Source organism: Pleuronectes platessa, chromosome 16 (genome assembly GCF_947347685.1).
Source record: "Pleuronectes platessa chromosome 16, fPlePla1.1, whole genome shotgun sequence".
Taxonomy (NCBI): domain Eukaryota; kingdom Metazoa; phylum Chordata; class Actinopteri; order Pleuronectiformes; family Pleuronectidae; genus Pleuronectes; species Pleuronectes platessa.
Genome location: NC_070641.1, coordinates 10,870,694 through 10,896,186, shown reverse-complemented (window position 1 = coordinate 10,896,186; position 25,493 = coordinate 10,870,694). Strand labels below are relative to the sequence as shown.

The following is a 25,493-nucleotide window of genomic DNA, read 5'->3' as shown; positions in this document are numbered from 1 at the left end:
TCAGCATGTATCAAGGCCTGGATATCAGCAAGGTTTTCGTACGCATCCTCCAGATTCACCTCCCCTCCTGCTGTGCAGTTCTCTCCTAGGGAATCCCCCCCCCCCCCTCCCCTCTTACCCTGCACACCAACCGCCTTCTTTCTTCCTGATGCATGCGACCCCCCCCAGTTTTGTTCACATTTTATTCCTCTACCAATCCATCATCAGTATCAGTCCACCATGCCAGTGCAAGATGGAGCCGATTCTCTTCACCGCAGTGCTGCCAGTCAGGATTTCCATGCAAACGCCAAGGTCACCTTCAACCAGAGCTCTAGTGCAAAATGAAGCACTCTGCTCCTGTGTCCTACACCCTCCCTTCACTTTGCATTTACACAAACACACCCACTTTCTCCGTGTCCTACATTTGTCGTCAGCACTGCAAGAAAAGAGCCAATGAAACTCATCGCAGCAGCAGCTCTGCCCGTTTCCAGTCTCCATTCATGCTAATTATTGCTAGTCAGCGTTAACCGGTGCAGTAAGACGTGCTCAAATCAAAATGTGTAGAACAGTTACACGTCACAGAAATACATTATTAAAATGCAAAGTACACATTGTGCAAAGTGGCACATGGTACTGTTGACCTCGTTAATTTACATGACATAATTAGATTGTTAATACTGATGCATAAATGGGTAAGCAGCATTTTAGTGTGTAGTATAGCCAGTGGAGGCGGAGCTAATTCTAACTATCTGTTTATCTATATTGGTGGGTACTATACATGCTAGTTGTGGGTTGTTACATTTTAATTTGTATTGAACATGTGGTCACCAAATTAATGCTATAAATATTCGAAAAAGGATTTCGCCAAAACTACTCAACTAATATTAATTTTCACGAACCTTGATGGAAGGATGGAACATGGGCCTAGAAAGACCTCATTTGATATTTGCATGGATCGTTTTCTTTAACATTGCAAAATAACATTGCATTATTTCATATTTTCAGTTTTCCTCTGGAATAATTCTTTAATCTTAATGAAAAACCAGGAGACGGATGTATGGTGCGTTTAAAAAAAATTCAGAATCTAGCAGATTTGACCTTTTGGGCCTCTTTTGGAGGTATGCACTCTACTTAGTGTCATTTTTTGTTCTACCTGAAATGCAGTATAGAAATTAAAATGCTGTAAAGTGGATATACTCAAGTAAAGTATGACTCCGCGAGCTTATGTACTCAGTTACCTTCCACAAGCTGTTAATTTGGTCCAAATATACTAAGCCAGTGAACGTGTTGATAAATGCTTATCTAATAGTAAAGCAGAGGGAAGGAGCAGCATAAGAAGGCTCATAATGCTGCAGATCAGAGCGGGTGCAGATACCACGCACGAGTTCTCTTTTCTTTTTTCGTCCACTGGCACAGGATCAGCCCACGAGTCGGTTTGCCAACCTCTTGACGAGACAGAAGGAGCCCAGCCAACGATCGGGCTCACAGGGATTATTTATAGAAGTGAGTGGGCTTCATGGACACAGTCGTGGAATGTGTCAGAGAGAAAATGCATCATTGATCGAAAACCTGCTCAGAGATGTGAGCCTTATTTTTGCCAAACGCAGAGTGAACACGGGGGTTTGGGAGAAAACAATCGCCTTATACTAAAGGCTCTGTGTGCTGAGCTATAGTAAGCTCGCCTGCTCTTCTACCCACACACTGTCCTCTGCACAAACACAGGTGACTGGACTGAACACTTGCCAATTTTATCCTCCTTCTGTTTCTCGACTCCTGCTTTTTCATAGTTTCTCAGCTCTGGGCATTGAAACTACTTACATGGTAAGTGTATGGAAAGTTAGTGTGCTGCATATGGAGGCAGGTGTGTACCTACACAAAATTATGTGGGCTTTACAGCAAAGCGGTGGGTGTGTACGTACACATGAGGAGGCTTGTGCGCCTCTTCTTTTAGATTGTGAAACTAGAGGTGTGGGTGTCGATTACAGTTTGTCCACTTGTGAATTAATGTACACCTTAGAGGGGACAAAGACAGACGCAGTATCACATTCAAGGACAGGTTGTGTATTTGTGTTTGTGTGATTGTCTGTGAATAGGACCAGGCACATCGGTCAGAGGACAGTGCAGAATCTCCCCCTCTCTCTGGTCCCATTGAGGGAATACAGTGGAGAGGTGAGGTGTAGTGGAGGAGGGGAGGGGAGTGCAGCAGAGGTGTCCTGTACTGCAGCAGCAGCAGCAGCACAGCTCTCTGGTGGCACGCACAGGGACACGTCTTTCCCCCGCCATTCACTGCAATGCAGACGGCAGTCAAGGTTATGCCTGTTCGGCCACATTTTAGGACTGAAGTATCGAGGATGCTGGTGCCGGGGATCTGAGAGACGGCAATTAAGCTTCAGGAAAGTTGTGGCCTCTATGTCTGGTAATGATTTTATTTGTAGCCAATGAACCTTAATGCATAGACTTGCAAACAAGTCCGTCAATAGTACCTGATGTCTTTAAAGAGTGCATTATGTTTCTTTCAAACTAAACATACTATAGGGCTGGGAAGAAAATGGATTTACAATATTTTCTAACGATTTCTGAATAAATTTTTTTCTTCCTGGATCGATAAAATTCAAATAAGGTTTCTTAATTTGCTTCCTATTACATAGGAAATGTGAAAAGAGCTGTTTTGCTATGTGACATCATACGTCATCATATTTCAAGAAATTAAAAAGCAGACGCAAGAAAGGAGGAAATGGCGGACACTAGTTTGATAAGCAGGAACACCTAGATACAAATCAAACTCAGAAGACTGACATCTGATGTGCATTGTTTTTGCAAATATAAGCCAGATGATACACAGTCGTTATTTATCGTAATATTGATCACAATACATTTAGGATCACCACCAAAGTATCGTAATAGTATCAAAAAAAGAGGTAAGCGTAACATCCCAGCAACATCTGGCGTTTATTGCTACTGTATTTAATCGTGTGAAGCACCTTGTAAGGTTCCATTAAAATAAAGTTTATATTGATCATAACTGCTAACATCACTTTCATTTTCCTTTTTGTAACAGAGTTACCTTGTACTCTGTCATTTCCTACAATCATTGTGTCTGAGACGGGGGTTTAGCACTCCAGAGACGTGTGGCACGGGACCAGCATGGTGACATTTGTTGTTAACCAGCCTCCCAGCTCAGCTTCCTCTAGCTGGCTGTAATAAATATGTCAGTCTCAGCTACAAACATTAACATAAATATGGTCAGTGCTTCAGAGACGTCCCATGCAAAGCTTTTGGTGGGAAGGATGGGAGATAGGTCACATCTGGCAGCGCTGCCACTGAGACATTCCCACATCTTGTTCAAAGTGAGCTGCAGTGTTAAGCAGACACATTGAGAAGAAACCAAAGAGGAATGCCAAACTCCCACATCCTGTACATGTCCGTGTGTGTGTCTGCTTGTGTACTTCAACAAATTCCTCTGGCTGCTCCTTTTGTTGTGCCAGACGTTCAGGCCGACCGTTCAGGCCGACCATTCATTGTGGGCAGGTTCAAAGCAGGCTGCCTCTGTCAGATGTTATTGAGGAAGTGATAGATCATTCCACACAGGGTGGAAACGTCCAGCACGCTGCTAGTGAGACCTTAATTGTTTCCCAGTATCAATCTCATCTCTTTATTAGTGTTGTATGAAGACATATATGTCAAGGAAGAGACGGAGAAAGCAAGGGGGGTGAAAAAATAAATTATTTCAGGAGCCGAGAGACGCAAAGGTTGAGTGACAGAGAGGGAGACAAAGTGGGAGAGCAAACAACAGCGAGAGAGTGAAAGAACAAGCAATACAGAGAGAGGAGAGGAGTGATGATGAGACCCCGGTGTCAATGTGCCATTGTCAACGATTATCCTTCCACCAGTCATTGGTTTTGCAAACACACCTGTCGTCCCCCCCCGTCCCGTTCCCCCCTGTCAACATCCTTCATATCTTTGTTAAACATGGCCAAGATCCAGTGCTTGTGGCTGGAGACCATTTTGGGGAAATGGGACAATGCTGTGGTAATGAATGTAATGAGAGGAATGCTCTGAGACGAGACAGCCCTGTTTAATTAAAGCAATGCAGACCATGGTGGAGTATTAAACGTAGTTATGTCTCAAAGAGTGCCTCCAGCAGTGATGGCTGCGAGAGGCTTGGCACAGGGCTGTCAGCTTGTTAGCATACGGCCGTTATCAGATAAAAAAACCCTGCATCTCAAATTTAAATTCTTTTTTTGATTTAATTTGGAAGGTAACACAGCTGTGTGTGTGTGCTGTCTTTGGCTCGGGGAAAGCAGTATGCTCGGCTTGGCTCTAGGAAAGACGACAGATACCCTTAAGTAAGAGCTACCTAAAAGCATTTCTTGGCTTATTCTCCATTAGGCTACTTTGCCTTATCTTCAATTATGGATATTTGATATTCCCTCATAGCTGTCGTACTTGATGGCTTATATATTTGTATTAATGTTAAGCCTTAAAGAGACTTAAATTTAACTTGTTGAAAACTGGAGCAACCCTGATTGTATGATGTTGACAATGCAAACCATTCTCACTTATCTACCACAGTCTCAATTCCTATCCCTTGGCCCTAGCCCTAAAATATGAAGAACCACTTTGCTGGGAGTGTCCCCTCCAAACAAAGCCACAAGGCAGAGGACTAGAAAGTCTTCCCTTAGGAATTGGGTAATCAATCGATACATCTTCAGCAACCAACTGACGTTATTACAGTGTCAAAGAATATCAACCAACATTATAATAGTGACACATCTGACAACTGCAGGACGAATGGGACAAATTGATCTACTGATCAATACAAGGTCAGTTGCGTGTTTACATCGATTGTTTCAATGCAACATTAGTCCTGTCTATAGAAACTTCTGCCTCGCAATGAAAACGTTATAATATGAGCAGGAAATGCTTTTCATATACGGTACAGAGGAGAAACAAATGTTACCTTTTGCTACAGGATTAAAATAAGATATTCCAGAGGATTCAAAAAACATTTTCATGGCTTTTTTGCAAGATAATAGTTTTGGATTTTACCCACAGCGTCCGGCATTTTGATCGCTTGCTTCTTTGTGCTTTAAGCACTCAGGCATTTCCGTCTGGACCTTTGATTTTAGGGGGGTCCTGAACACACTACGGTTGAAGGGGTGTTTGAAGGGCTAGATGGCCACTACCCCTAAATCACATACAGAAAAACACTACCGCTTCAAAGTTACACGCAAAACAAAGGGGTAGGGCCAAGTGGTAGGGTTAAGGGCTGAATTGGGACAGGGCCATAGTGTCAGCTTGTTTGCCTAGATAAAAGGAAACTGTCCTTATATGTTTTTTTTATGCTCAAGAAGTGACTAATCCAAAAAGAAATAATCATCCACAGAATGCAAAGCAAATACTGTCTTGTCTCTTTTTTGTGCCCTCAGTATGAAGTGATCAATTAACAGCTAATCTGCTTGTTATGAGGTTTTTTCAGCCAAAACTTTCAAGCTTTTTTCTAGGGATGCACCGATTTATCGGCCGAACATCGGTAGCGGCCGATATTCGCCTCGTTAACTGATATCGGCTTATCGGTAATAAACTTGACTTTCACCGATATCATTGGCCGATGTTCATATTTGTGGTAAGACCGCTGGGCACGTGCCGCGGCTGGGGGAGCAGTCGCTCCGTCGCCCTCCTCTCCGCGCCGCCGGAGGCTCAGTGTGCGGCACCGTGAGGTCCTCATCCGGTGGCGCCTAACGGCGTCACTGGTGCGGGGGCTTTCTTTCTCTTGGACAGCGGGGCGGTGTCCATCGCCGGTGCGGAAGGCGGGCCGTTGGAGGGGACTGGGTACGCGGTCAGCGGCGGGCCCTTCTCGCGGATCACCTCAGCTACGGCGACCGCTGGGGGAACCCTCTGTTCGCGAGGGGGGGCACCCTGCGGTGCGCCTCGGCTGGCGCCTAGCAGCTGACTGAGAACTGGTGGACCAGGGGAATCCGACTGTTTAAATAAAACAAGCATCGCGAAGGGCCACAGTGGGTGTTGACGCGATGTGATTTCTGCCCGACACTAAAAACAGGTAAAACTGAAGAGGGCTTGTTAAGTTATCTTGACTCACGCAGTGTAACTTGGCGTAAAAAGTATGAGCGTAGCGTCTGTTTAAGTACTTTATTCTCATGTGCACCGGCTCTATTCATCCGTCTCATGCACAGGTAACAAGGGAACTGACAACATACGTCATACACACAGAAGCCGTAACACATCTAATAAACGGGCAATACTGCTACCGTAAATCAATGAGAAGAGCGTTCTCTATAATGATACTTTAACAGGGCTGTTTTAGACAGGGTAAAAAGGTGCTGTTTTAAATTATCCTTGTGGTATTTTGACCAAAATATGTTACAGTCATTTCATTAAGATCCCAAGGAACCATTTCAACTTGCGGTAAAATGGGCATAATATGTCTCTGTTAAATAAAGTTTAGTTAAATCAAAGATTGTTTCATAAATCTGATTCAATTTGTGCTCATTAAAAGATAAGAGTGATGAAGGGCTGAACATTTTTTAAATAGTGCTTTTAAATAATGATTTAATTATTTTTCTGGCACAAAAGGGTGAATGAATAACAACAAAAAGAAAATAAACAAATATCGGTATCGGCTATCGGCCAGATTGTTATTTTAAATATCGGTAACGGTATCGGCCAAGAATTTCCATATCGGTGCATCCCTACTTTTTTCCCATCACTCAGAGACCGAAACACCATGGTGAAGTTGTCCAGATTGCAGCTTTGATGCTTTAATAGGTAAAGATTTTTCCTTTGACAGCAGAAGCAAGGGATGCCATTTTAGGAAGGGTCTTATGCAATGTGTCTGAGCAGCTGCATGCGTTTTTAGATGTCCGGGTGCCCCGAGTGAGAACCGAACCCTGTCGTCTCTGCATGTTTTTAGCACACTAACAGGGCGCTGGAGTCTTTAGAGAGCAGGAATCACAGACCATATGAAAAGATGGATGATATAACAGCTCCCATAGGTGAATCCAAATCATCTTCTGGAGTATCTTAAAGAAATAGGTCATAAACCCTACCTCCTCCATGTGAGTAGATCTGACTTGGGCTAAACTCAAATAAATTCAAAGATGGCCATTTTTCTGCGGAACCACAATACCATTGCTCCTTACCAGGATTACTGTGTAGACTGTGCAAGATGGTGACAAGTACATCCAGAATTGTTTTTGCAAAATTTGTTTACAGTAAGAGGAATTGAATATTCATTGTCGATCTTTGTATACATTTGTCAGATTAGTCAGAACAGGAGATGCAAGGTAGAAATCCTGTCGATGAAAGAATCTTCAAACATCCTCAGTTAACCCCAGGAAAACAATAGTTTCTAAGGAATCTGAGGACAGACAACCCCTTCTTGCCTCCCCCTCTGGATACAAGGATTATTTGGCTATAATTTACCACAGCTTCTACAGAGTACCCACATGACCTGACAGGAACACAATCACCCAGAGTGGTTGGAGGCTGAGATTAACAGTTGACTCCTTGCCTATGGAAGAGCATGGCCACCAGCTGATAAGACAGCAAGCTCAACTTGACCGTTCGAAAGAATCTCTGTCGCCAAGCATGCAAGTGAGCACACATGAGCCCAACCTGCACGAACTCACCTGAACAGAGCTCACGAAATAGAATGTGTGAGAAATAATTGGCCCCATTGGTGACTTGAGTTTATGGAAAGCATGAGGAGAGCATCTGGGGACAATGAGGTTAGCGTGATAGAGAGGCCACAGGAGAGCCTTACATTTGTGCCTGACAATGGTGTGTGCATTTGTGCATTAAAATTTGTATTGATCTCAGGTAGATTGGTGATTTGATTTATGACCAAATTCGTAGATACTGAACGTATTGATCGTATTCCATGATTGAATTTCTAAATAAATGTACTTTAAACATAAATGCTTGTGACTGAAGTATCTAAACTGGAAGGTAGCACTCTGTGTTTTTTTTCCCTGTGGTTCCACAGCTCGATAGCATTGACCTCCGTTCTCTGTGGGCCAGCAATTAGTGAGAGTGTTTGGTGCTCTTTGGTTTTTGCAGAGTTCTCTCAGGGATTTCCACTTATAATATGAGCACAGAAAGCGAGTTAACACCAGAGCCGGGGCATTATGGTTGAGGGCCGGCGATTGTTGCGCACAATGCACCACCAGGATGAAAATGTAAATCCGCTCGTTCGCCGGGAAGAAATACACACAGCGTGTCTGCACACACTCAATTCACGCATCTCACATTCCCTCTCAGACCTTCGATTTTCTCGCCCATTCACACATTATGTTCGTGTTCTGCCAAACCCGCACTAAGATGGTGCGATGAGTTGCACGATATGCGGCTGAGACGAGTGCTGTGGGAATTTAAGCAGTCGCCCACATGAGAGATTACTGTGACAAACGATGACAGGCCCAGCTTCTCTCCCCCTCTGACTCTCTTTCCCTTGTCTGCCTCACTTTATTCTCTACATCCCTCCCTCGGCTCCCCCATTTCCAAAAGTCTGCATTCGCTTTGAAGATGCTTTATTGGCCTGACAGAAAACAATGCCATGTTGCCAACGCAAAATGAAACTGGCATCGCATTTATCTCTCCCTCCCTCTTTTCCATATGTAAATTGAGTTCCTTAATTCAATTTAATTTGCATTATTGGCATTAAGGTTGCACAGCATTTCCAAATCCTCTAAACAAATTAGGGCAACATTAAGCTCATTAAACATAACCTCTTTCTCAAGTTCTATCAATCGCGTCTTCTATCTTTCTTTCTTGAGACTGCACGACCTTAGCATATATCCACTTTACCCCTTTCTCTCCCTTTATTTTTCTCCACATGTATCCCTCCGTGCAGTTTGGGGTAGGAGAGTCTGTTAGAGACTGAATGACGTCTGCCCTGAGCTGTGTGTGGCAGGATTCAGATGTCAGTTTGTGTAACCATCTTGGATGCGGGAAGGACGAGGCAGTGCCGTGCCTCCGGGCAGTGGTGGGCAGCCTAGACTTTTGGAGGGGGAGGCGGGTGGGGGTGGGTTGTTCTGATGGTGACCTCACACATACCTCATCCTCATGTAGACCGCAGCTCACTGAGCTGTGACGTCATTTAAGGCAAAAGCCAGAGTTCTCAGATTAGTCATGTCGAGGGCTTCTGCGGAGAATGGTGTTCAGCGTTTCAGTGCATCTTCACTTGACTTTCACTTGAATCGTGCCCTGCCGTGTTTGAGAAGATTAAGGAAAGCAAAAGCACACTGATGTGTAATAAAACTATTATTTCTTTAGAGGGATGAAAATCTAAATTGCAGAAATGATCTAACATTGGAAAAGTAAATTATTGCTCCATTTTTGTATCCAAGTAGAGCACTGTTAAAGTACAGCCTCAATCACAATGTTATAACTTCTGCCAAGAAAGAAAGAAAGAGTTTCACTGCTCTCAGCAGGATTACGCCAAATTTACTTAACCGACTTTATTGAAACCTGGTGGAAGGGTGAGGTATGGGCCAAGCAAGAACCCATTAACTTTTTAAAGGATTTAATAAAGGGGGCAGATCCAGGTTTTTTTGGAGGGAGTGATCTTTATTTATATCAAATATTTAATCTATATCAGGGAATAGATATTGTCTTTAATGTCAGTAGTTTGCAGAAAGCCTCTGTGTACATGAGTTTCCTTCTAGTTAGTGAGACAGAGTAACACTTCACCATCAAAACAAAGTAAACATGACTCTGTGACTGTGTGGTTTGATTTCACTGTGTTTTTCATGTCAACATGTGCATTGATGTGGCTTAGCTGTGACTCGCTGTCTGCCAGGATGTTCAGTGTGTTTGTTGACATTGATCCTATGATCCTCCAGGACACATACGGGCACACAACAACACACACACACACATACACACCATGACTCACATTTTGGAGAGTTTGTCATCACGCTGGCCTCGGTTTGCTCGCCTCTGTTCTGTTCTGTCTTCGCTCCCCATTAACCATTGTCCCCAGTTGCCTTATTCACCGTTTCACATTGCACACACACACAAATGAAACAGTAGCTCTGTGGGCGAGAGCAACTGAGCCGTTGCTGAACTACTTTCTGCAGACCTGTTTTAGAGTTGAGATATGATAGGAGCAAGGAGTAGCTAGTGGCAGGCGGCCAGCAGCACAGCCATGACACGGAGGTGGGGTGGTTGGAGGTTTTAGTGGAATGGGGAGGAAGTGGGTCAGGGCAGTGAGAGAGGCAGTATGTCGAGGGTCCCACAGGAAGACCTCCAGGGGAGAGAGAGTCATCCTCCATGTGTTCAGAATCAGGTTGAGTAGCTCAGCACTCTGGTCATACTAACATTTGACAGTCCCGTGAGACACACACACTCTTTTTAGCCTTGAAATGCTGAGCTGCAGTATGACGTGGTGTTTGTCAGTGTGTGCACAAAAAGGAGACTTGTCACGCCACCACATTAGCAGCCAGAGGAAGACAGTTTCTTGTGCTCCTTGACATAACAAGAGATCAGGCTGCTCGGTAAGTCCCTAGGGTTTTTTGTTTGGTTACACATACTCACACACAGACTCACACACACACAAACTAATGAGATGATAGACATTATTCTTTCTAAGACTACTGTATTCCAGGACACACTTGGGTAGTACAGGAAAGGCCAAGCAGACACACTTCCTATTTACATTGCTTTAAGAGGTGACCATCCATTGTCTAGACCACTTATCTTTATACCGCAGGAAGCTGGAGCCAATCCCAGCTGACATTTGGGCAACTGGCGGGGAACACCCTGGACAGATCACCAGTGAATCGCAGTGCAAACATATAGAATAGAGACAAACAATGATACACGCTCACATTCACTCCTACAGTCGTTTTAGAGTCTCCAATTAACCTTACCCCAGTTTGCGTGTATTTGGATTGTGAGGAAGCCGGAGTACCCAGAGCAAACCCACACAGACACTGGGAGAAGATGTAAACTCCACACAGAAAACAACTTCAACACTGTGCTGCCTACATTTAACCATATGATTGGAAATATAATTATCGTAGAACTATACTAAATAGGATGTCTATAAATATAACCACTTTACCATTTTAAAGCATTATTGTTTACGCATAATCCACTCAGTGGTTCACTGCAGTGCAACAGGCAACCTGAGAGCTCATGTTGCATTAATTGCCTCCCCAGAGTTGAGTTCTTCACGTCTTGCGTTGAGTTGTCCCGTTGCCCAGCCACTGGAGTGACGACAGTGACAGGGGGTAGAGTGTGTGTGGACATACCTCTGCCCTTCAGAGGATGTTAGGGGCCTTGTTTCACAGTCTGCCTGGCCCCAGCAGTTTCACCTTTCCATCAGGGAGTGTTTGACCCAGCCTGGGGCAGCAAGTGGTACGACAGGAAAGAGGATGGGGGTAGGTGTGGAGGATCACCAAAATACCCTCACATCACCGCTGCAACGGCAGCAACAGGCAGCCGAGCCAGAAGCACACACACACACACACTCACACACACACAGGAATACTGACATCTCTACCAGGAAAGACCGCAGGGGCTGTGAAACAGTGGTGATAGCGTGTGACCCAGGAAAGCTCAATCAAGGGAAAAGTGACAGCTGCATGTAGGAAAATATAGACTCTATATTTTAGATAATAAGACAGAAAGATGTTTAACAGAAAATATTTAAGTGAAATAATCATCATGACTAACTAATTTTTGTACCTCTAGGTCACCGGCATTATGATTTTAAATTTAAATTTCAATGGTGAGTGAAATGAGCCCTATCAAGCCCACAGTTTGCCTGCTTGGTTATGATGGAGAGGCTGAGGATAGCAGCATGTTGTCTTGCCTGGTCGTCCAATTAATTGTAACAGCATGGTAATGGGACATGAGATTACCCCTCACACACTTAGACCCTCTGTGGCTTGTACTTCCCTATAGAAGGCCTGGAAACAACACACAGACCTGAACAGACCCCCCCCCCCCCCCCCGCCCCCCCTTCGTACCACTGCAGATTCTGCAAAGTCAGCTGAGCTTTTACACATATCCCCAATATCCCAGTCAGTGTTCATGTCCATCTGGCTGATATTGCAAATCAGAGGATAGATCAAATGTGTTTCTGTTCTGTTTAAAAAAATAGATCTTTTAAGAGATGTGTTACTTTGGATTCTAGGTTACCTCTATTCTGACACATAGGGAGCAGCCCAGGTGGTCCCAGCACCATTGGACACAAAAGAGCATCTGTTGCAAGATCAGTAAAGACACTAACTGAAAATTTCAGAAGTTATTTTCAACAATATTTATCTCTGAAGAATTTTGTGGATTACGTGGTGTGGAAAATTTCCTGGTGAGTACTAATGTGTGAAGTAAAGAGATAGAGGTCGTAAAACAAGGGCAGGGGCAAAGAGTGATGATCATGTCTTTTCTTCAGCTTTGCATGAAGTGGCGCTCATTAATTGTGATGAGGTGCCAGGCGTCATCTGCCTCTGACCGTCAGGTGGAAGACAGATGGCTCTGAGGTGTTTCACTGTGGCTAGTGTTGAACCATGCACTGGGGAGATCCATCAAACCTGTACAGGCAGTCACCATCTACGGGGGAAGACATAGTCTCTCCTTCATAGCCTTGGAGGCCCTTTGCACTTTATTTATTTCTTTTTCTTTGAAACTAAAAAAGGAACAAAAGGTGTTGAACAAGAAAGAGCATCGACATTACTCTGCTTTACTTGCATTTATTTCCTATTTTAATCTAACATCACCACTGTCATGTCACCATTGTGATAGTTGTTTACAAAGAGAATATGTGATCTCTCTGAGTTTCATCAATGGCAGTCTACAGTAATTTGTGGAAAGATTTAGAATTTGATTTTAATGTAGTGTTCTCTGTGGTATGCATTCGACAAGCCTATAACCCGGTTATCTGCATTTATGCCATCTAGCTAACCACAGACTTCTGTGGAAATAGGACAGCACTGTCTGTCTGCTTTCTGCCAGCTCGGCTCACAGACCTAAAAGCTGCAGAAGTTCAGCCATGTCATGGCTTGTGGTGTTTTGAGTTCTTATTTCAATACTTTCACCAGCTTGGCTCTCGTCTGGGTTGTTGCAGAGCGACGGTCTCCTCTGAATTACAACAAACACTTCAATGACCTCTGAATTGGCTGGCCACCAATGCATGTTTCCCACATTGGGCCTCCCACATGATGAATATTTATCCAGAAAATCTCATTTGCAATTCTGAGGTAACATGAAACCTCCTCTAAAGTTCCTAAAACTGTTTTAGAGAAAAAAAGGCCTCATGCAGTATACTATGATTTGTCTCAAGGGAATAACCCAGAAGGTTTCTGCCTTTACATAAAGATCTGCAATTTAAACTATAAGCAGAATAGTTAGACAAAGAGAAGCAATTTTTAAATGAGCATAAAATTATTCCTGAAGCCATCGGACTGTGATGAATATATTATGAGAAAAATCGGATCATCTTCACAGTTTCAATAGTGAAATGTCAAAGAAGACACCACATGGTGCCCACTCAGCACTGTAATATCACTACTAATGGTAATAATATAGCACCTTTGAAAACAGTATTGCAGTGCTAAACAAAGGCAAAATGAAATACAAACAAAGCTACACCACCATTGAACCATCCAGAATAAGATAAAAGCTAAAAATAAAATATAAAAATTAAATAAAGTGCAAGATGAAACATAAACATTTCTAAAAGGCCTTTTAAAAAGGATTTTTTTTTTTTTTTTTTACTGATTCTGTGAGTCTCACAGCCTTAGACTGGGAGCTCCAGAACTCAGGGCCCCTTAGTACCAATGTCTCGTCACCTTTTATCTTTTGCACTTGAGAATATCCAGAAGGCCCCTTCCTGAAGACACAAGGATGCACACTAGCTCATAAAAGAGCAGCAGCTCAGCGATGCAGTCTGTCAGTAGTGATTTAAGACAGCTAAAACAGGAGTGAGATGATGTATGAAAAGCCAAGCAGTTGCATTTTGTACAAGCACCACTAGCTGTTTGCTCTACCTATATATTTATTGCAATAGCAGCATAATAGCTTGTATTTGTGTGTAGGGTTTTTCTGTAACAATGTAATGTATCTGTCTTGTGTAAAGCTGCTCTCTAATCTATCACCCTCCCCTTCTATACATAATTGTTTTAGCTGCTATTTCTTGAATTCAGGTAAAATCTTAAGTCTAATCAAGAACTTTTTCTCTTCCCCCCCCATCCTTTTGTTTCCAGGATTGTTCCAAACAGAGGCAGGTGAGGAAGAAGACGGTGTCCTTTAGTTCAATGCCAAATGACCGCAAGATCAACAGCACAGCTGCTTGCATGGCCTTCATGTTGGAGGGTTGTGAGATGAAGAAGGTGCGCTCCAACTCACGCATGTACAACCGATACTTCCTGCTGGACCCAGACATGCACTGGCTCCGCTGGGAGCCATCCAAGAAGGACTCAGAGAAAGCCAAACTGGAGATCAAGAGCATTAAGGAGGTCCGTTTGGGGAAGAAAACTCCTGTTCTGCGCAGCAATGGTCTCTCAGATCAGTTCCCTGATGAATGCGCCTTCTCAATCATCTATGGGGATAACTATGAGTCGTTAGATTTGGTAGCCAGTACGGCAGACGTTGTCAGCACATGGGTTATGGGCCTGAGGTATCTTGTGTCTTATGGCCGGCACACTGTGGACATGGTGGAGCCCAGCCAACCAAGTCTGAGAACCTCGTGGATTGGCTCAGTATTTGAGCTAGCAGATATGGAAAAGGATGGACACATAGACATGTTTAGGGCCACCCAGATAATCAAGGGACTCAACCCTGGAATGAAAGAGTCCAGGATAGAGCTGAAATTCAAGGAACTCCAGAAAGCGAAAGACCAATACGGAGAGGCAATAAACATGGACACCTTTGTGGAGGCGTACTGTGAGCTCTGCACACGGCCAGAGATTTTCTTCTTACTGGTGCAGTTCTCAAGTAACAAGGAGTATCTGGACAGTAAAGACCTGATGCTATTTGTTGAGGTGGAGCAGGGTGTAGAAGGTGTAACGGAGGACATGAGCAGGAATATTGTTCATAAATTTGAGCCATCCGCTGAAGGCAGGGAAAGGAGCTACCTCTCCATTGATGGCTTTACACACTACCTCCTTTCCTCCGAATGCCACATCTTTGACCCCCAGCACAAACGTGTGTGCCAGGATATGACCCAACCTCTGTCCCATTACTACATCAACTCCTCGCATAATGCCTCCCTTTTGGAAGACCATTTCTGGGGTTCATCAGACATCAGCAGCTACATTCGAGCTCTAAGGATGGGCTGTCGCAGCATTGAGGTCATTGTATGGGATGGCCCTGATAATGAACCCGTGGTGTATGTAGGTAGTTCGGTTGCCTCACAGCTAGCTTTCTCTAAAGTTCTGGACATTATAAACCAATATGCTTTTGAGAGCTCTGAATATGCCCTGATTCTCTGCCTGGTGGCCCACTGCTGCGTCCCCCAGCAGAAGGTCATGGCACAGCATGTGAAGAAGATTATTGGTGATAAGCTGTATGTTGAACCCCCCAACAAGGAGGAAAACTACCTACCCTCCCCTGAGAACCTCAAAGGTAAAATTCTACTGAAGGGTAAGAGGCTACCGCCCAGCAGCACTGAAACTGAAGGGGATGTGACAGATGAGGAGGAGGGTCTTGAAATGTCCCGGAGACTCGGGTCTGATGAGAGGGACCATATAAATGGCTCTGGCTTCAAGAGACTCAGACTCTGCAGGGAGCTGTCTGATCTTGTATCTCTCTGCAAGTCTGTCCAGTTCAGGGACTTTGACATCTCGAAGAGGGACCAAAAATACTGGGAGATTTGCTCCTTCAATGAGGTAGATGCAAACAGGTTTGCCAATGAGTTCCCAGAGGAATTTGTCTGTTATAACAAGCGCTTTCTCTCCAGGGTGTATCCCACACCTATGAGAATTGATGCCAGCAACATGAACCCCCAGGATTTCTGGAAGTGTGGCTGCCAGATTGTGGCCATGAACTACCAAACCCCAGGCTTAATGATGGACCTCAACCTTGGTTGGTTTCGGCAAAATGGCAACTGTGGGTATGTTTTGCGACCAGCGATCATGAGAGAGGAGGTGTCTTACTTCAGTGCCAATGCCCGAGACTCCCTGCCTGGAGTGTCTGCCCAGCTTCTTCACATTAAGGTCATCAGTGGGCAGAATCTGCCCAAGCCTCGCGGCTCTGCTGCAAAGGGTGATGTGGTGGAACCCTACATATATGTGGAGATCCATGGCATCCCAGCTGACTGTGCTGAGCAAAGAACCAAGACTGTGTCCCAGAATGGCGATAATCCTATTTTTGATGAGAGCTTTGAATTCCAGATCAATTTACCAGAACTTGCAGTGCTGCGCTTTGTGGTGCTTGATGACGACTACATTGGAGACGAGTTCATTGGCCAGTACACCATCCCATTTGAGTGCCTACAGCCAGGCTACAGACATGTCCCTCTACAGTCTCTTACGGGAGAGTTCTTACCTAACACCACCCTGTTTGTCCATGTAGCCATCACCAACAGGAGAGGTGGAGGAAAGGCACATAAGAGGGGTCTGTCTGTCAGGAAAGGTAGAAAGGCGCGGGAGTACACCACCAGCAAGACCACAGGGATCAAAGTAGTAGATGAGCTCTTCAGGGCATCCACCCAGCCCCTCAGGGAGGCCACAGACCTCAGAGAGAATGTGCAGGTAAGGAACTACAGACTTAATGTATTAATGAGACATTGACACAAAATCATTGTTGATATTTTTTCTGTTAAACTTGGTTATATGGAATAGGATTTTCCTTTTATCCTTTTGATTGCCTAAAACTGCTTTGTGATGATGGGGTTTATCTTGGCATAACTGGCCTACAAAAGTAGATGTGTTCCTTTAAGAGTTCCAAACTGATGCAACTGTTTCTAATTGGACTAATTTCACTTGCTCTTGTGGATAGGGGCTTGTGTCTAAGTGTGCTCAATTAATGTTGCAGAAGAGAGCTGTAATATAGTGACATTGCTATACAATTATAAGGTTTATGAATAGTTTAATCATTAACTAGGGACAATTACTGCCCCCGGGAGATGACTAGGTTGCTAGGCACTTAGTTCTCTACTCCTCTACTTGAACAAATGAAGATAAGTAACCATGGAGAATATTTGGTTCAATAAAAGAATCAGAAGTCTTTCAGTGCAGTTTATTATTTAATTTGTGATGACTGAAGGGTGTGATGCAAAGCTTTTCTAATTTTTCTCGCCCTTCAAATTAGGGCTAGGAAGCATTTTTCATTCCCCATTGTGTTTCATGGTTGTCAGAGTGGCAGGCTGGGTCTTGCTCTGATAGTTTTCTAAACACAAAAAATCTTGCTGTGTTCACTTGACTGTTGATAACAATGCTCTGTCTAGTCGGGGGAAAATGTGTCAACATAATCGCGTTATATGTAAAAGAGATCAAAAGTAAGTAGTTTGTAAATCTGCCCTGATCTAACAGTCAAACCCCCAAACAAGCTTTTTTTCTTACTTATTTAAGAAGACAATTTAAACAGTCCTCTCATATAACATTTCAAAAAACATAATTGACAATTTAAGTATGAAAAAAAATGAGACAGTAATGTAAAAGAATGAAGGAAGAGATCATTATTTATATTACCTAAAGACTGATGTAGAAATAGTGGAATATAAAAAGTTACTTGTCACAGTTGAGCAGACAAATTTACATGAAGTGATTTCTCATTAATATAACAAAAACCTTTTCATGTATTTATAGTTTGCTTATAAACAGGTGTCTTTCTTTAATATGTGTGGTAATGAGAAGTTGACAAACCCCTGATATCTCACCAGTCCCCCGCTGTCTTGTGAATGATTGACTGACACAGGCGTAAAATCAAATAAATGTTAATGTCTCATGTAAGGAGAAATCAAGAAGCCACATATAACTCTCCTTTTTATTAATGTGAGTCATAAATACCATGCTCTGACCATCTGTCTTTATTGAACAGTAACTTCAGTCTAATGGCACAGCAAACAAAAGACCCGACCAAACTTAATGAGATGTGATAAGAGCTCCTGCTTTTTCAGTCGTAGAACTAGGCATGTTATGATCATTTTACTCCCCGATACCCCTAGAAAGAGAGAAACATCTGCATGTTCTAATGGGGAAAGGGATCCTATCAAATTCATTAGAGTAACATTTAAAAATTAAATCCTGATTAGACTCTAAGAAGAAGTCAATTTCAGTGTTAATTCGAGCAACTAATGAACGATCGTTATGGAATTTAATGCTGTGGTATTTTCTGGCCGAGCCAAAACTCTTCCTGTGACAAATGGACACCATAGCAGTTTGATATCAGATCCCAATCTTTGCTCGGATGTGATCAGCACAGAAACATTAAATGAAACATGGCTCACTGTGAAGACAGCCCTGTAAATCTGACACAGACTAATACATTACATCCTAACTTCTGTAAAACTCAAGTCAACAAACTCTTATTTAAAATGGAAATAATCAGTGTCACAGGCTTTGAATTGTCTCTCATAATGAATGGCTTTGAATTCAACACATAGACCTTGATGAAAAATGTCATTGGGTGGACAGATGATTAAATGTGAATCAGTGTTTTCAACCTGATCAAACAGCGTTGAATCCAAACCACACCAACCTCATGTTTGAAATGGAAATGTTTCTTTTTGAAATGAAGAGATCAAAGTTGAAGGGAATAAATGAAAGAGGTGAATTTAAGAGGAAGGGTGATGAAAGGGATAAATAAAGGTGGAATAAGGCCTTTGCCTTTTAAATGTAAAAAGTGTTGTGAAAGCTTTGTGGAGGCTATTTGTGTGGAGCCTGGTGCCATGGATCCAGAGGGCAGCAGCACGGCCTGAGGCCAACAACCCACAAGGTAGCAACCAGACCGGAAACTTCTGAATCGCTTGACTTGAAGCTAAGGCTCTGCATTAACAAGAGATAGGAATATCTTTCATACCCAGCCATCCATTCATCCATCCATCCATCCTTTCTCTTTACAGCTTCAACTTTGAGGGTTCGGGTGGGAGGGAGCCAACACAAGCTCACAGTGGGCCGAGAGGCAGGGCAGGACAGGTCGCCAGCATATTCCAGGATTGACTATATTTAGAATGACTAGAAACCATTCACACCTACAGTTAATAGAGTCTCCAGTTAACTCGAGTTTAACGTCTTTGTCAAACTCCTGACTCTGCTTGGTTTGCTGACAGGTTCGAACCATGGGCTGTATTTAAAGATGGACGACGCATCGCCAATTCCTCCCACTATATAGAACTGAAGCCAAACATCCTTGGTTTGATCTTGGAGCCGTTGTGTTGTTAGGCGACAGTGCTAACCTTATGCCACCCATCTTTTGTACCCTTGTTCACTTAAATCTATCCATCCAGAGCCATGAAATCTGTACGTAAACACACACACACAGACACACACAGACACACACACTTTAGATGTTGCCGTTATTTCACCCCACCGAGCTCTTTTATGATTCCTTTTATCCTCAAACAGCAAAGCATCCAGGTGGCGTGCCTTGAATAACTACTGGAAGAAGAAGTCCATTTGATTGTTAACAGCACTGAGGAAATCCATGAACACTGAATAGTGGGCAGACATGATTGGTCGCCATGCCTCGTGTGTAGAACTCCACAGCAAATCAATTATTTCTGCAGTAGAGTGTGTGCTGCTGCCCGTGGACCTCATAAAGTGTTGATCGAGCTAGTCGAGAGTTGCCTGCCTGGAATTTATTTTGTATTTGCTGTAATGTGTGAGTGTGCCATCATGGGTCCATTCAGCACAACTCAACGCTGTAGGGAGAGAGAGAGAGGTACACAGATAGGAGCAAAAAGAGAGAGAGAGAGAGAGAGAGAGAGAGAGAGAGAGAGAGAGAGAGAGAGAGAGAGAGGGGCAAAAAGAAACAAAAGCAGTGTTGTAACCGGACACAGAGCTCTCATTTGGGAATGTTGGAAGGGGAGTAAAGTGGGGGGAAGGGAGTAATTAAAAACACAAGCCTCTCATTGGCTTTTGTAACGCCATGGGTTGGAAACAATATGGCTTTTAATGCCGCAAAAACATTTATGCATGTGGTCCCTCACACACATGCATGCAATTATACGAGGCATAATGAATGCTAATGACTTCAGCTCAGACCACACTGAGACATTAACACATACATGCTCGCTATTCGCACACGGCCATAGTCACACAGCGGCAGGTATTCCAGAGCCTCAGTGCTGTCCCGCTTCCACCATTGTGTTCCTCCACGGCCGTGCTCAACTGCCCCAAGAGGTGTTAACTGTAGCTGAGGTTCAGCATTCAGATGGCGATTGTATCCCCTGGCCGCTCTCTCGGTCCACAGGAAGGTCAAGCCTCACAGTGACATCCTCTCAGGTAGAGAGGGCGGTTGGTGGGGATTCTCCTGCGGAGCTGGAGGTCTAGCCCCGGGAGGCAGCTGGTTTCCCACACTGCAGAGTGTGTGGACAGATTCCCAAAATCCTACAATGGCTTGTTCCCTCTCTTGTACTGTCCCCTTTCTTCTCTTTGTATACCTTCTTACCTGACCTCACGTCTCCTCATCATCACACTCACTCTTCTCCATGTCTCCATTTCTCTTCTCCACTGCTTTTTTTTTGTCTTTCTCCGTCCCTTTCTGTTCTCCCAGCCTCCCTCTGTCACGTTCGCTTTTTCATGCTGTCACTTAACCAAAGGGTGCTTTGTGAAAAACCAGCTTAAATTCCCATGTTGGCAGAAGAATGAAACGCTGTGTGGGACAGTTGCCTGGTTGCTGGAGCAGCGGACTTTGAACCCAGACGTGCAGAGACTCTAGTCGTGTTGTGGCTGGAAAACAGACAGCAGAGGTCGGAGACTGAGCCAGAGACAGAGAGGAAAACTGAGGCTGGCAGAACAGTTGAGATTAAATTGAGTTGCAGCTGCTCTTGAATATGGTGAACTGTCATTTAAGTGGATGGTCAAATAGCTGGGTTACTGTTGGGCTTGCGGGCAGATACAGTGAAAAGAAATGATTCAATTGGGGGGAGAAAATTGGTTGTGAACCAACTTCAGCTTGTTACATGGCAGTGATGACATTGGATATATAACTGGACTGGAATAAATGGAAGACATAAACGATTGGCACATACATAAGATGAGATAATGGTTTCTGTTAGGGCTCCAAACCTGAAATCCACTGCCTTTTTTTCTTTGAATTTCAAAATGTACCTACCTCCCCTGCCTGTTTGGTGGTATGTTAGTTGTTGGTTTATTTGTTAGTAGAGTTACACAAACTATACAGATTTACATCAAACTTGGTGGAGGGATGAGGTCTGGTCCAAGAAAGAATCAATTCAATTTTAGACCAGATGCAGCCTAATGGGCGGATCCAGGAGTATATTTAATTATATGCATTTTTGAATTCTTTACTTGGTGTTATGACAAGTAAAACATTTAGGTTATCAGACCGTCCCTTATTACTTTGACATTTCTGCTAAGAGAACTAGACAATCATGTGTATTGTTCAGCCTCGGCTCAACTCAGTGCAATTGTAGTTTTGTTCTCTGTAAAATGTTCAGTTGTCCATGTAGAAACTGGAACATATTAAGGCAGAGATTAGGTAATACAAAGCCTGAAAGAAAGGTGAGAAAAGACAAGAGGAAAGTAAGAAAGAGAAGGATGAGCAGAATTACATTGTGGGACACTGATTTTGCCCAATTTCACTGTCGCCAAAGGAAAACACTCACTGCGATCTTATCTTGTTTCTGGTCTGAGGGAATATCATGAGCACTCTGATTAAATCTCCTCACTCAAGGTCACAGTACGTTTCATTCCTTTAGGACCGCGATCACTTAATTTGTCAAGTACAATAACCTTTCGGGGACAACAGACACATTTATAATATTTATGTCAATATATGCCAGGTTTCGACCACAAGTGCTTTCCACAGGAACTGGGATCCCTTGCAGGAACTAGGCATTTCCACCTCAGGGAGCAGAGTCTAAATTTAGTTCCAGGGAAATATTTTTATCCACAGGAAAAATCCCTGCTCAGTGGGTTGTAGTTTTTCGAAAGTACAGGAACCTTTGAGTGGGGCCTGGAGCACTGGAGATGCCTGGTTGGTTTAGTGCTCCAGTGTTTATCTCAGACGATCAATCTCTGCAATAGCTCGTAAAATCAGTTTCCTTCCTTTAAGTCTTGCATGTCAGGTGTTTGAACGACATTTTGTTACTGGTGCTCATCTTTTTTCAAATCAACAACAGTCCAATTCAAAATCTACTCCATGTTTACAGTTGTTATAGTTATTTATTTAAACTGGAAAATTTGAATTGTTGTTTTTATTTGTGCATTTTTTTCACTGCTGCTGCTTTTCTTCCCAGAATGCCACGGTGTCCTTCAAGGAGCTGTGTGGCCTGACCCCCGCGGCCAACATGAAGCAGTGCATCCTCACAGTGTCGAGCTGGCTGACGAACAGTGAGCGGTCACTGAGGGTAACGGTGGACCTGAGCGAGACCTACCCGACCATGGAGGCTCAAGGTCCTGTACCTGAGTTGCTGCGCAAAGTGTTCAACGCCTATGACATGGTAAGTGACCTGCAAAATAAAATTGTAAGGCCTATTCTGGTACCTATAATATTACAGATACTGATATATCAGCTTATCTATAGACCTGGATTTTCTTTTATCATCTGCACCAAGTGGTACACACTCATAAATATCAGTCCCCTAAAAATGCCTTTCTTCATCAAGATCCATGAATTGAAACTGGTGCAAATGTTGAAAAATGTCAATTATAAAAGAAAGTGAAAAAAGCATGCCTGGATCCGACCCCTGATCTGTTTTCCGTCCATTAGTTTTTGTGTTGAATTTAAATCATTAACAAAGTATAAGTAAATATGAACCAATTGCAGACACAAAAGAAGGCTGGTGCTACAAAGTCAGATTCATTGAACGTATGATGAAAAGCAGGCTAACAAGCATGCGTGTGGGTATGCCCGCAGGCAGCAGGTAACAGAGAGTAGACAAGTAGCAAGTAAGGTACTAGGGAGGAGAGGTTACAGCATGAAGAGCACACAGGGGACATTAACAAATGAGAGAAATGAGAAACGGTTCCGGTGGTCGGGAATCAGGAAAGCAGGTGGGTCCGGGAACAGAAAGACAGTCTGGGGACATGTGGTGCGTGGGTGGAGCATGACAAAAGACAGAACTGTGACAGGAGTCATGAATATTGCACAGGTCTTCCTTTGAGACAATAATACTCTTGTTATACTGCGTATGCATCTCAGTACATTTCTACTACAGATAAAGATAAAAAAAAAGCCACTCAGGCTTTCAAGTATGATATCAGAGTCTGTCCTGTCCCATGATGCTGTGATAAGCACTTCCTGCTCTGTGCAGATATATTTGTAGGTGCTGGGCTCATAAAAATAAAACAGGAAAAAGCCTCCACAAGGCAGATGGTTATCTTGCTCCCTCCCTTAATGGTGGATTGTTTAACATTTGATTTGCTGGATGTGTTTTAAAACGCGTCTCAAACCACCTATTTGATCAGTCAGATTGTCAGCTGTGGCTTCTCATTGTATAATTTCACACGTCCCTCTCCATCCTGCCTCCTCTCCTACATGAACACTGCATTTTTCACCACTTGACATCGACACGGCCCAAAAGGGCCTTGGAGGACTCTGTCTGTAATTAGTTATCACCCGCTGTTTCTACTCCCCTCTCCTCCTCCTTTGTGAGGCTTGGTGGGAGCTGGGGGAGTGGGTCACTAGGAGAGGGCACGAGGTTGCTGCGGCCCCGCGCTCCTCCTCCTGCCGCCTACACCTCCAGAGGTGCGTGACATCAGCGGCGACGCAGCGTGAAGCTCCCAAAACGCATCTGCTCGGGCTTTTATGAAGCCCTAACCATGCAGGAGGCTTCCTGGCGCTGTCAGAGCAACTCTCACGCTCCAGTCCACAGTACACGCTTTTGGGGACAAGCTGAGCTTCACGCCCAGAAATGAAAACATCCCAATCTACCCACATTCACATCTTTTAACCCCCCCCCCCCCCAAAAAAAAGAACTCTTGTCGTCCATTTTACCTGATTGCATGTTCGGTACTTAATTGATAAGGATGATTAATAGTCTGTTTTGTAAGCCAATTAATAAGGACATCACAAAAATGTCAGAAATAAAGTCTTTCAGGTCTTGTCGCTCTCGCCTGTCTGTTCATTTTCCAGTGCATAATAATATCCCTGCACCTTGTTCTCTCTCTATAAAAGGAAGCACGTACATTAAACCATAGTCCTGTCCTGAGGCTCGGGTATGTTTTGGTTCGTGGGTTTGTGTTTGCTTCCCAAAGACTGGCTTTGTTGGCATGCTCCCCACTCTAGAACAGATGACCCAGTGTGTGGGTTTCTTTGGTGTGTATGTGTGATGTGTGTGTGTGTGTGTGTGTGTGGGGGGGGGGGGGGGGGGGGGGGGGGTGTATGTGTGTGTGTGTGTGTGTGTGTGTGTGTAGATGCTTGTGACCTCATAGCAACATTACTGCCAACGCCAGGCCGTTTACTGTAGCGTATCAGTGTGCAATGTGTGTCCATGCTCCCCTTCATGTGGCTGTTAGAAGGCTGAGCTGAATATGAGGCCAGTAAAGCTCATGTGCGCAAATACACGAAATGCACACTGATGTTGTATATTTGAATTACAATAGTACCTTGATCTTTAAATTCACAATATACCAAAAATGCTTGAACATAAAACAGCAATTGTTTATGTACAGAAGAATAAGGTTTCCATTTTGTCCATACATCTTTACTCCTCTCATGGAGATACTAAAGATACTAAATGGATACTAAAAGGACACAAAGCGAGAGCATTTCTCCACCAAGGACCAACAGAATCACACATTAACATTCATTAAATCTGGAATTGTATTTCGCTCAGCATCAAATTGGATACACTCTTACATATCATTTCCCTAAGCATACCGTTTTTTTGTCAACATCCATGAATTGTTCTCTGAGAATTCAAACTGTCAGTGTGGACACACTCCCTAATCCAGATCCATCTCTTTACTGACCCATACCGCATCCTTCCACCAGGTTTCTGTGGTAATCTGCTCTGTAGTTTTTGTGTAACCCTGCTAACAAACACACAAACAAACAATTCGAGACAAAAATATAACGTCCTTGGCTGAGGTAAAAAGAGCTTGGACTTCTTTTTAGACTCATCATTTGCAGCAGCCACAAAGGAAGAAATCCTCTACAGTAGAGGCAGGCGTGACCAGAATGCAGCGTCGCTTCAAGACAAGCTGCGTTCAAGACTATTCTCTTTTTTCAACGGAAATATTTGTTGTTTGTCTTACTTCCACTACTGCTGCCATTCATTTCACAGTTCTGACGTCCATTCTGTGGAGGGTAGGCAAGAGAGTCATGGAAATGTAGATTCATCGGATACTTAATGCATTAAACATCAAAGCCTCTGCATTTTTATGATTTTACTTGAGGTTTCAAACGTCCCCTTGAGG

At 43.6% G+C, this 25,493-nt stretch overlaps 1 protein-coding gene across 1 annotated transcript in view; it reads left to right on the top strand.

The window, feature by feature from the left end:
- The window catches only part of plcl5 (phospholipase C like 5), a 68,701-nt gene that overhangs the window by 28,863 nt on the left and 14,345 nt on the right, over nucleotides 1-25,493 (top strand). The window contains 2 exon segments of the mRNA XM_053443461.1: nucleotides 14,211-16,697; nucleotides 22,370-22,573. Coding sequence (XP_053299436.1) covers nucleotides 14,211-16,697; nucleotides 22,370-22,573 — 2,691 coding nt within the window.